The sequence below is a fragment of the Notothenia rossii genome, assembly GCF_949606895.1.
Source record: "Notothenia rossii genome assembly, chromosome: 3".
NCBI lineage: Eukaryota > Metazoa > Chordata > Actinopteri > Perciformes > Nototheniidae > Notothenia > Notothenia rossii.
The window spans coordinates 36,536,841-36,553,130 of NC_136901.1; the positions used below are offsets into that span (position 1 = coordinate 36,536,841).

Sequence of the window (16,290 nt, forward strand, 5' to 3'; positions counted from 1 at the left end):
AAATGAAGAAATACAAATGAGTTGTTGAAAAAAAATCACATTTTATTCAAAAATAACATTGTGCAACATGCATCTCAGCACATAGTTACTGTGCTTCAGATCTCTAAGTGTGATGCATTGTTTGTCAAAACCAAGTTTGTAACTGCTGCTTCCTGTGCCTCATTGAAAATCCTTAGCCTTCCACCTGCACCTCTTTGTTTCTCAGTCCTTCAGATAAACAACAAAGATATAGTGGTTGGTCAGTGTCTGTGTTGCATACAGTTTTTCTCGATTGCTAACACACTAAAATTCTAAAGCACAATTATTTTTAACTGACACTCAAAGAGCAAAACATTGGCTCAAAACTCTAAACACGTTTTCAGCTTTTCACACAATTTGCAAATCAACATGGCACTTTTTGCAAACCACAGCACACGTTTCTCCACGTAAGACACAGGAATCTGACATAAAGTCATGTGTTAGCAGGTTTAAAACACTGATATTCAAAATGCCTCACACATGGACCAATGATAAAGAAACACGTTCCACCTGACCAAACACCTGGTAGCATAATTGTTGTTTCATCAATCAGGATGTTAGCACTATAAAAAGACTGCAGGTGAGTATTTTCTTACAGCAACAATGGAAGCCAACATGGAAGCAAGAGGAAGAGGAAGAGGTGGGGTGAGAGTGAGAGGAGGAGGAAGAGTACTCTCTAAGGAAATGAATTGTTATCAACCATGGTTTGACGATGAGAGAGGCTGGACAGAGGGTTCAGCCTAATCTAAGCCGATTTACTGTTGCCTCTGTAATCGGGACACTTAGACTTGAAAACAGGTTAGTTACCAGTTTTTCGCCCTGCATAATCATGATATATCAGTGCTTATAAAACGGACAAGTCAAATCAAGCAATCTGATTGGTTCTTAGCCATGATATACTTGGCGTATACCACGGGTAGAATTGTAAATGACTTTTCACAACAAGTAAGTATCCCTCCGCGTCTGAGAAAAACAGTATACCGTTGGGCTGATACGGTATACGGCAGTTTGCTTTTCATACTGGAACAAGAAAGCAGCGGAGAAGTAACGGGGCAGAAGCCCTCCTTTTTGACGCAGCGGTCCAGACATAGACATCAAACGGCAAAACATATTCAGTGTGCAGTTCCTTTGGCATTAGGGCAGGGATATCTAGATACTTTCGAAGGTTTAACATAATGAATTGTGCTACTTTTAAAGCAAGCAACGATGTTTTCAAATCTGTAATCAAAGAGGTCCGCAAAAACGCTATCGACCAATCAGATTGCTTGATTTGACTTGTCAGTTTTATAAATATATTTAAATTTCTTCCGTTACGAAACAAACTTACAAAGCATAAAATGGAAACATTTAAGATTAACTTCGACCTCCGGGGGGGTCTTACTATAGTATTGAGGAGTGGATTGAGCAGTGCCTATCTCCAGAAAAAGAAAAGCACCTAAACTACGACATGCAGAGCTACGTGAAGAGCAGGTAGACCAACTGGAAAAGTAGCACCATTCAAAAGCTTTCTGATGCAGGTCTTGAAACCAAGCAGAGAAATTATGACCGTTAGTGGCCACATGTGCGAAAGCTCTCTCCAGAGCTACTGGAAGCCCAATCTCGGGGACCGGAGAAAGTGGAGCAATATTCTCGCCACGCCAAGCAACAGCCTCGAACAACCTCAACCTATACAAGTGACCACGTAAGCCATGCTACTGATGCTGGACAGTTTTTCAGTGGATGCACAATAAACAGCAACATACACATTAATGTAAATAAACAGCCAAATAATGGATCAACGCTCTCTGTCTAATATGTTCGCTTGCTGTTAGTGTTGTTGTCGCCAGTAGGGATGGGATTTTTGTATGTTAAATTATGATGCGTTATATTTACTGTGTGTGTATATGTATTTTAAGCAGAAGTAGGGACAAATGTGTGTTTCCATTAATAAAAAGGGTTAGCCTGTCAGGTGGGCGGAGTATGTGTGTTGTCGCAGCTGGTGTGAACCAGCTGGATGAGGGCAGCGTGATTGGCTGCTGCCTGCCAAGCCTTCCAGAGAGCTACGTGGATTGGCCGGTGGTTGGTTAAAGCGAGGAGCCGGGACATTTACCAGGAGGGCCGGGAGAACGGGAAAGGTGAAGCTACGAAGTGAAGAGTGTTGGAGATTTGAGGATGTTTAAAACAAACCTCGTCTCTGCGTGTCGTTTGGTAAACTGGGTAAATTCGTAAAAAGGACGGGATTAAGAAACACCAGAATGCAAGTTAAACAATAATGTTGTTTTAATTATACAAAGCAACAATACAAATACAAAGGAAATACTTCCTGCTCTTTCTCCTGTCTCACTCTCTGGTCAGCCCGAAGAAAAAGAGAGCGAACCAAAGGAAAACACAGGCTTTCATACTAAAAACACAGGAGGAGGTGTGTGGGTGCTTTCCCCAGAGGTCATCTCATTGGGAGAGACCAACACATGGCCTGTCGTACCCAATCAGCGCGACACAGGAGAAGAAACCCGGAAACAAAAAGTCTCTTTCAGTTTGACGAAAACCAGATACCTTTTGGTGTCTGGAACGAACCTGCTCTAAACAACAAGTTTCCTTATCTTATTTCACATCTTGCAGCCAGCACACACACATTCCCCTTTATGGCTCTTTTCCCCTGTGGCCATCTCCCCCCCCCCCTCAGGTTACCACACACAAGTTAAAGATATGTTTTAAGATATAGTTGTTATAGTTGGCTAAATATACATAATACATGTAAATTACCTTCATATCAATAATAACGAGGAACACATTACCTATGCTCTTAAGCAGTATTAGAGATGCTTTTCAAATAGTCCAACTTCACACAGGCCCAGTATAGAGAACACACTCATTTGTCCTGCAGCCTTTCCAGCCATTTGAGCTATTGTTCACATCTTTACTTCAAATAAAAGGTTTCACATTGCATATTTCCAGCTTCCTTTACACATACTGTTATTATTAATACAAAGTAATTAACCACACATCTATTTAAAACAAGTAGATTTCCCTGATAATTGACACGCTGAAAATCTTAAGAAGAATGTCCCCTCCCCCAGCTCTCTCGTCCCTGTCATAAAAGCTGCTTCCATTTCATATAGAGTAATAAAACATGTTTAAGCTACTTTCTCCACAATGTTTGTAGCCATTTAGTACCCACACATGAAAGAATAAAAACAGAGGTATAGTTGAACAGTAATCACGCAGCACATATATTTACTGCAATGAAAACACACACATTTGCCTTAAGCATGTGTAACGCACCCTCTTCTTTTATGAGGGAAACATTCCAGAGTTTTGGAGCTATCCCCAAATAAGGATGTCCCCTGCTCACATCCCTCTCTAAACACAAAGACTTCACCTCAATATATTAGGGAGGAAAAATGTACTTTGTCCCTTCAAATTTAACACACATGAATATATATAAGGTGACATTAAAATGAATATACCAGATTGAATTTTCCTGCCATAACACGTTACTTTAATACTTCAAATAATTCAAATAATACTTCAAGAGGGAACGGGAAGCAAGGCTCTGGACGGATCGACGAAGAAGCGACCGTGAGGCGAAGGTCCACTTTGGAAGTTCTGCTGCACCGCGATTGGCTGCCAGCCGCTGATCGACGGGTCGGTTGAAGGCAGAATTGCAATGCTCCCAAGTTCCTGTTTATTGCAACGCACCCTAGTTCCTGTTTATTGTAATCCACCCTAGTTCCTGTTTATTGCCACGCACTCAAGTTCCTGCTTATGGCAACGCACTCAAGTTCCTGATCATTGCAACGTCCAATCAGGGCGTATCTGAGTCGGACGCGCTCCGAACTATTGGGAGACGCATGCCAAGTCTCCAGCTGCTGTCTTCCAACCAGATCCCTGGGTCGCTCAGTATTGGAACACTTAAGGAAGGGTGAGAGAAATAACTTTTAACTCTTCTCGGTCTGAGGTGTTCCTGACCGAGAGCGGACCCATAACTATTTTAACTCGGGCCATGTCTTTGCAGGCTGTCACTGGTTAAATGAACAAAGGGAGTATGGAGTTCAAATAGTGCCACTCGTTGTCATTTGGCCACCAGTGCCAGTGACTGTTCCGTTTGACTCCTTAGCGGCCAGTGAGTGGGAGAGCATGTTTATTGTGTGATGTGTGTAGTGCTTTCTTTAAATAGAAGCATAGCCGTGGGAACATGTTTCAAATGGGGGGTGCTGTGGGGATGACACCAGGGCTGGTTCTGACCAATGTGCTGCCCTATAGGCAAGATTTTAGCTGGCAATGAAAAACCTCTACAAAAGACCAATACACTACAAAAAGAGAAACATATTGACAATGGTGGACAGCTTATATAACAAGGCTTCAAATTTATTTAGTATTATAACATGTTTTAATTGGAGGGGTGGACTTCACATCCTCTAGGGGGGTCCGGGGGTGTCCCCCCGGGAAGATTTTTTTAACATTTTAAAGTCAAATGCTTCAATCTGTTGCACTTTGAGCGCCCAATTACTAGACTGATCTAGAGGGTACAACAGATCGGTTTGCATTTTATTAATTAAATAAGTATGTGAACATTTCCAATAACCTACCATAGCCAATAACAAATAAATGTAACTTATTTTATTTGTATTGTTCATTCATATCTTATTTTACCAGTTAACATTTATTTATTTATGCATATTTTTAAATCTCTCCAGTTTTAAACGATATTTTTGGTTTACTGTCCTATAGTATACATTGGAATGATTTCAAACCTGTTTTGATTTATCCTAATAATTATAAAGGTGTGCCTTGGAAATATTTGTTTACAGAAATTGTGATCAAAACGTTTGAGACTCACTGAGATAGACTCACTGAGATAACGTATCCCCGCGGTATCCCCTCTCTCTATCTCTCTCACTTTGGCTGTGAGTTGCGGGCGCCTGCTAAGCCAACATCCCTCACTTTCATCACTACAGCGCCCATCGTACAGGGCAAATGGAAAATGTAACCGGGTTGAAAAAAGGGTGTTATCTTTACTTAATTATGAATGTTGTTACATCAAGGCTGAAAATTCGTTTTTTTTGGTATTATATCTTGTGGAAGTGCAGATCCCCTGTCCTCCACCAGGGGGTGCTGCAGCACACCTCAGCACCCCTACTTCCCACGACCCTGAATAGAAAGAAGTGTCATGTGTGTAGTGATTCCCTAATAGAAGTGCCAGGTGTTTGCGTTATTTGCATGCTTTTGTGATCTTTTACTGTTAGTTGTACCATTGATAGTCCCTCCGGCCAGCAGGGAGTGGGGTAGAGCAGTAACAGCCTGAATGACGGGGTGGTCTATAGGCACTGCATTGCTTGGCCTTGTGATACATTTCCATGTGAGAAGCTTGGCTGATATGGTCCCTTACTGTTAACTTCATTTATAATAAAGATTATTGTGTTACCTGATATCTGCCTGCTCCTCGTGTGTGTGGGTTAATTGGGGGATTAAAAGAACTGGGTTCCAGCAAGTGGGCCATTACATAGAGGGCTCACTCGCGACATTGTTGCATAGCAACCACCTTGCACTATGTTTTGTGCAGAAGGCAACGGAGGACTATTTTATTTTAAACATCATTATTTACTAATAAAATCTATTTAAATATTGCCACACTTAGTAACCGTTCGCGTCGGGCCGAACCCCGCCCCTTAGCTGTGATATAATGAGCATATACCACGGCCTGTCGTGAGCTATTGCTTAATTATATCTGTTGTGTGAAACGTATTTACTTCATTACTGTAATTGAATTGTTAGCATGTTGCATAGTATAACTGTACAAACATCCTGCATCCTAAGTGTCCGGATTACAGAAGCAACAGTAAATCGGCTTAGATTAGGCTGAACCTTCTGAACGTCTTCTCCCTCCAGCTCCACCTCTCCCTTTCATTCCTCCTCCTCTCACTCTCAGCCCAGCTCTTCCTCTTCCTCTTGCTCATACTTCCATGTTGGCTTCCATTGTTGCTGTAAGAAAGTACTCACCTGTGGTCTTTTTATAGTGCTAACATCCTGATTGATGAGCCAACAATTATGCTATCAGGTGTTTGGTCAGGTGGAACGTGTTTCTTGATCATTGGTCCATGTGTGATGCATTTTGAATATCAGTGTTTTAAACCTGACTTTATGTCAGATTCCTGTGTGTCACGTGGAGAAACGTGTGCAGTGGTTTGCAAATTGTGTGAAAAGCTGAAAACGGAGGGGTAGGGTGTAGGGCAGTTCTCAACTGGTGGGTCGCGACCCAAAAGTGGGTCGCGGACCCGCTTCGAGTGGGTCGCGGATGTGTGAGTGAAGAAAAAAAAAAGAAAAAAAAAATTGGAATTCTTTTTTTTTTTTCTGGGGGGGGGGAGAGTCAAACTTTTATTTTGAAGGCCCGATTTTCTAACGCTGTGCATGCAGGGCGTTGGATTTGAAGTACCGGAGACCATAAACGGTTTTGAAAACTTCTGTCACGTAGTGATCATCTTCTCAATAAAATATCTTTGCTGATGTTTTTTCGAGTCTTCTGGCCAATCAGAATCAAGATTGTTGCCGGAAGTCCCCATGGAAAATAACTTAGAACTCTTCTTCCAAGGGTACAACTTCAGATAAAAATGAACACATAATGAAATATGACCCCCGGTTTGATGATTGACAGGTCACAGAACAATTGGAGCTATCTACCCTTATCCACAATTTAAAGTAAGTCACACAGACTATCTCCTCTTTACTCTTCTCGCAGCAAGATGTCAGAACAAAGCAAAAAACAAACAATGGCATAAAATATTATTAATATGTCGGGTAGTAATATATGTATTTATTTTCTTCTCAGAGTGTACCAGAATACTTTGTTAGTATTTCTAAAAATCTCCTGGGGGAGAATCCCCCCAGACCCCCCTACTGGGGTTGGGTTTTCAGTATGTGTGCCTTTTTATATAGTTCAGCTTTGATTCCATCATCTCATTAAACTTTTTTTAAAAGCATACTTTAGTTCTGTGAAGGGATATAAGGGATATATGCACTGTACTTCACTTTTATTAATATTGTATGCTGAAAAGCGTATATATTGCAGCACGTTTTTTTGTTGAATCGATTTGAGTGCTTCAAAATGTTGGGTTGCGATGTATTGACCAAGTAAAAAGTGGGTCCCGAGGCCTGACCAGTTGAGAACCACTGATGTAGGGGTAGGGTGTAGGGGGACGGTTTGGGAATGGGCCTCAAACAGTCCTTCGGTGCCACTCGATGACGTAGTATAGGCTGCTTGAAATAGTGGCTCTGCAGCAAGTTTACTCGACATTGAGAAACGGCCAGGGAGAATGAAAATACAAATCAAAGAAAACGAAAAGAAAAAGGTGGGGCCGAAAGGCAAGAGAAATAAAGGTTAAGTCACTTGCAGGTGAAGCATATAAATGTCGCAAATTGACAGATCGTTTTGACAGCAGCACCACAAGCACTGTCATCAGCAGCTTAGAACAAGTGCAAGATGATGAAGAGAATGATGAGGGCGCGAGTTCAGATATACAGCCAGCGTCCTGCGTCCATGATGAGGGACAGAGAGTTGAGCTGGTGGAAGAACCATCTCAACTGGCACATACAAGTGCAGGGCAAGAGCAAAAGGTGGGTGAGAATTATCCCTTGAACTGCATAAATGCAGTTTTTAATTTGTTTTTAATAACTAATAACAAATAGTACTGTATGTTTGTGTGTTTACTGTTTTACGATGTCCCATGTGTTTAAAGTGGACCTACAGTATCATGCTATATTTGAATAATATAGTGTAGGACCATACCTATTTATATTTTTTATTTTTCAAAATACCAAACAGATCATGCATTTTAGCCATTCCTCATTTCGCTCAATTTAACAGTCTTTCATGCTCGGATTCAGTGAGAACAGCACCATCTGGTGGCCTGAAATATGTACTACAGTGTCTCCAGTGCTTTCGAACGGCAATGTCCATGGCTGTCTCCTCCTGATTGGTGGAGTTGGCCCAATAGCCGTAGCGCCAATTCTGTGACGTGATACAAGTGTTCAAATCTGGATCAGTCTGTATCAGATCCGTTGCAGCCCCTTTTTTTTTTAGAAATTTGGGTATGGAGGAAAATAGAGAGGGTTGTGTTTTCTGACACTTGGTGAGTTCCCTGGAAAACCGGGGACACATATTCATGTATAAAAGACGAACAAAAGTGCATTTTGCATGATCGGTCACCTTTAAGACATCTGAGGAGTGTCTTCCCTCTTTAGGTGAGAATCTTGAACAGCCTAATAAACAGCTGATTTCTTATAACTAATAGTAGGCTACTGTGTATTCTTTTTCCGCACCTGGGAACAACAGCTACATTACAACCAAATGTTCTTAAGCTTGCTTCCTGTGGTCACCGGGCTTCCCCTTACATAAACCCTCTTTCTCAATATATAAACTTTGCGGTTTCTCTCCACACTCAGTCCTCAAAGAGGAAAGCCTGCGTTAACAGTAGATCAGGGGAGGTGTAAAATAGGTGGACATTGGTACATTTTGTGTGGATTTACCGTCGTGGGCTTAAACAATACATCAGAAGTAGAAGGTCAGTATGAAAATGTATCTTGTTAATATGTTATTTTAAAATATTTTTACTTTGGAGTTTGACAGAACAGACTATATCCCGTACAATTTGGTATAAGAAAAGGAACTGAAATGAAGTCAGAGTTCGAAATATATCTCAAATAATGTATGCACTGTCATTTCCCCAAGTAAACATAACAGTCTGCAATGAAATGGTTGTCTCCTGTGCTCCACTTCCTCCTTGGCGGTAACTTTCTCAAAAAATAAAAAAATAAAGTCAGGATGACTCTTAGTTTCTCGTGCGCACGAGAAACTAATTCGTCATCCTGACTCTATTTTTTTTCTCTCAAACCGTTATCCCGACTTTTTTTTTTCTCTCTTTTTTGTTTTCCATGTCCCTTTAGGGGCTCCATAATTACATAACTATTTTTGAATATTATTCTTGTTTTGCTTCACTACGAGTGCAGATTTCTGTTGCTTTCTGTTCGGAGATAGCTGATTACAAAGATTTTAATTTCACAGTTTCTTTGCCTTCTTGGCCTTCTTTTATATGTACAAAAGTGGTGGGGCACGAACAACTTAGATGTGTATATGCTTCTGGTGCTTTTTTAAACACGTAAACAAATAGCTATAGGTGGTACAGAGGGAGGGATATAAGGAAAACACAGACACTCATGACTGAGGTCACAATATCAATCGATCCAGCAGAGCATTAGCCTGGGTAAAACACAGAAGATCAACAAAATATATGACATAAAATGAACTTACCAAAGCTGAAGTAGATGGTCAACTTCATTCATTTTCCTTCCGTTTTACTGATTTTAATCGCTATAGAGTGGCGAAGTCCCTCCCCTTCCAGGGGACCTCCATTGGACCTTATTTCGGAAAAAGTATGTATTGAAGTCAATGGAGAAAGATTATCTTTTGATCCCGTTTGAATTGTGCAACAAATTACACATATGATGTTTGTCAATTTAAAAGATAATTTTGCAAGTCAAAAACATAAACATGTGCCGTAAAACTGTAAAGTAACACGTTTTTTTGTGTGAAGCGCTCAATGAACTACAACTCTTGCATACGTCACCAACACCAAGATGGCCGTCACGTTAGCACATTTCACCTCTTTCTTTCAGAATGAAGCGAAAAGTATTAAAAGAGGTGAAAAACACTACAAGTCTGGCCATGTTGAGAGCTGAACATACACAAAAGGGGAGTTAGTCGGTTCCAGCATGCGGGACTGGCTTTACAAGGTTTCGGTGAGTAACACGAGTGTAATGTGTTACGTGAATGTCAGCTAGCTAAATTCACTTACGCGACTCTGGGATTTGTAGTCTTTCTAGTTGTGTATTTTTCATAGTCTTATATTTCAACAGTTTTAAGACAAACTGTGATTGTTTTTACATGGAAATTATTTTTTAAGATTGAAAAACATGTGTAATTCATGGCACAATTCAAACGGGATCGAAAGATAATCTTTCTCTCCCCATTGACTTCAATAAATAATTTTTCTGAAATAAGGTCCCATGGGGCGGAAGTAGGTGGGCGTGACTTTGCCACTCTATACGCTGCTCTCTCTCGTCTCCTCTTCACAAACAACTACTATTTTCAAGGCACACGTACTTACAGACAATCAGCTCTCTGAATTATGAGATGACGTATGGTAGGTATGTCAGCACAGAGCCCTATATGGTGATTAATTTTTTGCCGCACACATTGAATAGAAAAATACTCTGAGCATGCGCAGTGTAGTTTTTACAGCAACCATTCACTTTGACAGTGAGAGAGAGGGGCTAGATCGGGGCTTGACCCACATCGCTCAAAACGGCTCAATAGGCACACTGCAGACAGTAATTAGAAGAACACAGACTAAAACAGCAATGTACAGACGAATCAGATGATTAAACATGATCTTAAAATATATTAAGATGTATTGTTTTTGCATTTATTTGCATTTATTTGGAATTATTATTTGAATTACTTTCTGCTGACACTAGGTGGGGCTGTGCCCTAATGACCAGTCGCCACTGCGTCTTGGTAATCATTTGGTATTAAACTGATGTGACAGAACTTACATTCTCATAATAATTTGGCAGACTGAAGGAAAATGTACCTGTAATAATAAAGTGCTGACTTGCTGGTATAAGAAAAATTATCTTTCTGTCCACATTTCACTAGTGTCCTTATAAATGGCACAAATTGTGAAATAGGGACAAAATGCAGGAAATAATACATTTATCGACAGGTCAAAGTATACTTTTTAAAATTCATGATATACAGTAATCTTCTATTTGTTTGCTGCAGACAAGTCTTACAGATGTATATATATCTATGAAACCCACGTCACTGTAGAAGGCAGGACATGCACCACTTGTAAAAGTATCAATCCTTTAAATAAAGAGGCAGTTAATAATATGTTGAGGTCCATTTATGCTGATAACAGGCAGGACCACTTTCCGTAAATATGTAGTGTAGATTTAAAGTAGCAGAACAGGAAAAAACATGTTGGGTGACATCTCAAAGCGTTGACACACATTTGAACCTAACAAACGTTAATTCAACATATCCTGTTTCCTGTCTTTTTTTCTGTTGTGTAAATCTCACAGTTCTCAAAGCCTCACTCAGATTCTTCTAAGGCTTTCCTGATGGCGTCCAATATCACCACCACCATCTCCCAGCAGTCTTCTTCTTTCTACCTTCCTCTGTCCATCAGCTACATGGTCGGCATCGCCATCTTGACCCTGGCCTTTGTGCTGGGCTTCCCTGGGAACCTGTTTGTTGTTTGGACAGTGTTGTGCCGGGTGAAGAAGCGCTCAGTGACCTGTTTGCTGGTGCTGAATCTGAGCATGGCGGATGCTTTCGTGCTGCTCAGCGCCCCTTTGTTCCTGCGCTACCTGGCTGGAGGCCGAGGCTGGGAGTTTGGCTCGGCAGCATGCAAGCTGGTGCATTACCTATCGAGTGTGAACATGTACGTGTCCATCTACCTCATCTGCCTGATGAGCATGGACCGCTGGTTGGCCGTGTCCAGGCCGTTTCTGTCCCAGAGGATGAGAACCAAGCGCTCCCTCCTGATTCTGCTGCTCGTCGTATGGGTGTTGGCGTTCCTCATGTCACTGCCGATGCCTTTTTACCGCAGGTGAGGCTAACATGTCGTATCTTTAAATATATTACGTTTCTTTATTTGAAAAGTTTAGTTTTGAATGGTTGCTGACAAACTGAAGTCAATCAAATTGATATCTGTTTTTACAACAACAAAAAAAGTAAAGGGTACGGCGTTAACTTTGTAGTAATTTGAAGAGATCTTTTGAAAATTCTGAATAAGGGATCATAAACATGTGTCTTTTCAACAAGTGAGAAAACATTTCAATTTTCTTTTTTGGACTTTATAGTATTAATAAAAATAAAAATTGTTGGATGGTGTGGCAAGAGTTTAAAATATAGTAACAACAGTTTTTTACCAGTGTATGTGTTCATGCTCTTACATATCTAATGCAATTTAAGGTTGCCTCATAGTTTTGTAACTTCCATATAAAGCATAATTGAATGCAGTGGTTCTACATTTTCACACATTTTAATAATAATAATATACTCAAGGAAATTGCCGACATTTGCTATACTGTTATTAAGGGTTAGTAGATCCATTAAAACATTATTATATTAAGTTACAGAATTGACTCTGCTTGGTATATCTACTTTAACATTGACTTCATATTTGTGTGTTTTTCCTCTTTTTTTCTGTAAGTAATGTGAAGAAGATTTTCCCAAACAATATCTCTTTGAGCTTCTGCATGCCGTACCACTGGAAGAGCAAGGGTCACCGGGTCTTCCAGTACCTGTTTGAGACCATCATGGCCTGTCTGTTGCCTTTCTCCCTCATCAACACATGTTACTCCTCCGTCATCTGTCGTCTTCAGAGTGCCAAGTTCCAGCGCCGAGCACAAGGCAGCCGCCTCATCCTGATGATCATCTGTACCTTTGCAGTTTTCTGGCTGCCGTATCACATCGTCAACATCATAGAGGTGAGTTTTATATTGATGAGTTTGACCTAAATGGGCCAGAAATAGATACTGATTCCGTTAATTGCCAAAAGTATGCTTTATGTTCAGGTATGTGGTGTTTCCCGCCAAGATTTTGTGGGAATACACAGCATTAAATAACAAATGTGACATCGAAGTGGTCAAATCCATTCTTGACAGTCTATGAAATGAACCAATGCTTAGGAAGTAACCTTCAACCATTCATATCATCATTCATCAGTCAACCAAACTGACATTTCAGTAAAATATTAACAACATTTCTATGCAATACACTTAAAATATACAAACACAAATCAATATTTTCCATCATTTTAGTGCTGTTTACTTTGACATATGATCATCAATCCATTTTCAAAAAGGGTTACTATTTCCCTAATCTGCAAAGAAAACTCCAACGCTGTATTTATGTCGTAAGACTTTGCATACTGTTGCAAAATGAACTCTTCGACTCTCGCTATGAAGTTGGTTCTGCTTTGCTGTTTTTTGTTATTTTAGGAAGTGACTAAAACTCAACAGTTGTTTTTTTACATTTAGTGTCCAAGTGACTCATAGCTATTAATGTGAAACTGATGGTGAAAGTGTCGACTTTTATGGACAGTTGCTTGAGTCCAATTGAGAAAAAATGGTGAAGTAGAATTGACTGAAAAAGAAAGTAGTGAGTCAGAACAGTATTCCTTAAAGACAAACAACAGGGGTGATGTGTTTTGATGGAGTGAACATGAACAACACAACCTTGCTGCTGCAACACAAACATTTCCCAACTGGGGATCAATAAAGTACTTCTTATCTTATCTTGTCTAAAAGTTCTGACCAGGCTTGTTTTGTTTTAACCACCCTCCCCCCTCTTTCTCCAACAGGTAGTGGGTCTGTTGCAGGACAGTAAATCCACTATTGATGCCGCCCTTGCAGCCCGTCCAAATGTCACAGCGTTTGCCTACTTCAGCAGTGCGATCAATCCTATTCTGTACGTGTTCGCCGGCAGCTCCCACATCCGCAACGCCGGCCTCAGCTTCATGGGAAAGCTCTTCGAGGCCACCAACTCCGAGAGCAGGACCACGTCTACCTTCGCCAGAAGTGGTCGCATTAGCCGCAGCAGCTCTTCACCGGACGAGAGCTCCGTCATGAACACGCTCTCGGTTAAACTCGGGAGGCCTTTCAAAAGCAAGCACAAGGACAGGAGCGGCAGCGTGCCGGGAAAAGAGGTGGATGAGCCTGAACTCAGGTCTCTGGCCAACCAACTAAACTGATACACTGTGTTGACTCATACATTGAATTATAGGATGTATTTCCTTAACATTTGGTACAAAAAGTATGTATGCCTATAAGAATAATCATTTGCTATATACCCCAAAAAATGTTTGATATATAGCTATAAAGTATATAATATATATATTTGTTTAGATATATGTAAATTACGACATATTTTGGATGTGTGGAAAAGGCTATTTTCTTTTACATTTAATTTGTATTTGTTAATTTCTACCTTAATAAAGCTTTTTTTATATTTAATTTTTAATGCAGTTTGTTTTTCATAAAGAATCAAGAGTACATGAAGTACTGGCTTGCAGAGTTGGTTTTTCCCTAATGCAATATTTCGGACAGATCATTGCACAAGAAACATTTCATCAAAACGTATTTTTTTCACTATTTCCTACCTCAGCTCTCTCTATTTCATAACACCTGAATACAACTGCCGTGTTACAAGATATGAGTTTAGTTTTTATTTCATAAAGATAAAGCAACACTTTATCAGAATCAAGCAAGAGTTTAATAGAAAAAAATAAAACTATAAGTCGCAAACAAATCATTTGTGTAATCATGTAAACTATAAGTATTTTTTTCTTTCTGTTAACATATATTTTTTATAAGCTGTTCTCTTTGCTTCAATTTCTCAATGATCCGACTTTTGCTCTCACTGCAGCTCTTCTCGTTTGTACTCCCTCAATTTTTGTTTTCGATTCTGACACAAACGTCCCAGGAGGGCGGGACTTTCAGGGGTGCATCTCCATTGGCTACTCAGTTTTTGAGTGACAGCCCACTACACCACATATCATACAGTGCAACTCATGCAGCAAACTCCGGAGTCCACTCGGTCACTCCTATGAAGTTTTCATGAAAATATCGGATTTCTCTCATGGATTGCATTATACTTGTGTTGTGTAGTTTATGCTTTATTCCAACTTTAAATATTGTAATACCTGAACACACTGCTGCTGTAAAATTATTTCCCAATTTGGGATCGATAAAGTGTCTGTCTGTATATGTATTTATTTTATAGATAAAAAAAACACATCTATGTATTTTCAATCTAAAGGTGATACACAATATAAACTGTATACTGTTATTTTTTCAAAGACATGTTACATTTCAAAAGCATATATTGCTATGTTTAGGACAAAGAATTAAAGACTGCTTTAATTTGACAAATTCTACAATATAAAAGTGGCAGATTTGCTTTATTAAACAGACCCACCGATACCACATCTTACTATGTTGGTCTGAAGAGCTGAAGCATTTATTCATACACAATGGATCAAAACTGTGTAGTCTCATTCTATATCCTGTGAGAAAATGATATACATTTAGCATTACAAACTCAACATACTATTCCTAGTCTGAGGAAGGTATGAATAATCAACAGATTTGAATGGAATCTCTAACATTCCCATGTAGAATAAAGACAAAAGAGTGGCTATACACCTGTGCAACTTCGCTCATTCCAACAAATCGATTTTTGAGTTGGTCAACGACAATATCGATATTTGCGTAAAATACACTCTAAAATGCTCCCCTGGGTCTTGGAGCCGCTGGTCCTTGCAAAGCTCTGAAAAGTGCCTCTTTGTGCGCCTCTTTGAAGAGACTGTGGACATGCCAGGTCTTGCGCGTGCGCTTTTAAGCCATCAAACTCTCCTCGGAGTTGGGCAAGTGTATCGGTTGCGTTACCAAGCATTGCTGTCGCCTGTAAGAGGTCCACGTCTTTGCGCTGGAGAGCTTGTCAATGTTGACTGTTTCAAGGACCTTGCCCTGTATTACAGTCATTAAAACAAACTCAAAGCTCTCCATGGCCTTTTTCAAGCCAGTCGACTCGGCAAGTTCCTCGCTTTTTTTGGAGAGCAAGTCTATCTTAGTTAGCGCTTGCATAATGTCAGCATAACGGAACCGCAATGATTGGACGGCGTCTTGTCTTGATGCCCATCGTGTCGGGCATAGTCTCTTCAGTGTAGGCTGGCCAGCCTTGGGCACTGAGAGGTGTGTTTCCAAAAGCTCCCATCGTTTGATGCTTCCACTAAAGAATACATATAGCCTTTCAACAGTGTCGTAGAAGTCTTTTATCTCAGGTATATTTTGGCAAGCGTCATTGAGTACAAGGTTTAAATTGTGCGCAGCACAATGAATGTACACTGCGTTGGGCTCTTTACCCCTTATGCGTTTTTGTACACCGGAGTAGACGCCACTCATATTGCTAGCCCCGTCATATCCTTGTCCGCGGCACTACCCAAGTAGTATCCCCTTTCTCTCCACCGATTCGAGAATTTCTCTCTCTAGACCTGCAGCAGTTTGGTCTGTGACTGCATGGAAGCCCAAAAAACTTTTGTTTATTTTCACCTCTGTAGGGTTTCCATTTTCATCATTTGCTTTAGTAACATATCTGAACACTTGACTCAGTTGGTCTACTTTTGAAATGTCCTGGGTAGTATCCATTATAATCGAATAGAATTCTGC

At 40.3% G+C, this 16,290-nt stretch overlaps 1 protein-coding gene across 2 annotated transcripts; it reads left to right on the forward strand.

Moving 5' to 3' along the window:
* The first annotated feature begins 3,857 nt into the window (after positions 1-3,857).
* Positions 3,858-14,076, forward strand: ltb4r (leukotriene B4 receptor). 2 transcript variants are annotated; one of them, XM_079668178.1, is made up of 4 exons: positions 3,858-3,919; positions 11,137-11,666; positions 12,273-12,549; positions 13,425-14,076. In XM_079668178.1, exons 2-4 carry the CDS (start codon positions 11,176-11,178, stop codon positions 13,812-13,814), a joined length of 1,158 nt encoding a protein of 385 aa, XP_079524304.1. In that variant the 5' UTR covers positions 3,858-3,919; positions 11,137-11,175; the 3' UTR covers positions 13,815-14,076. The 2 variants fall into 2 exon arrangements, with proteins under 2 accessions (XP_079524304.1, XP_079524303.1); XM_079668177.1 differs by lacking the exon at positions 3,858-3,919 and adding an exon at positions 8,407-8,555.
* The last annotated feature ends 2,214 nt before the right edge of the window (positions 14,077-16,290 follow it).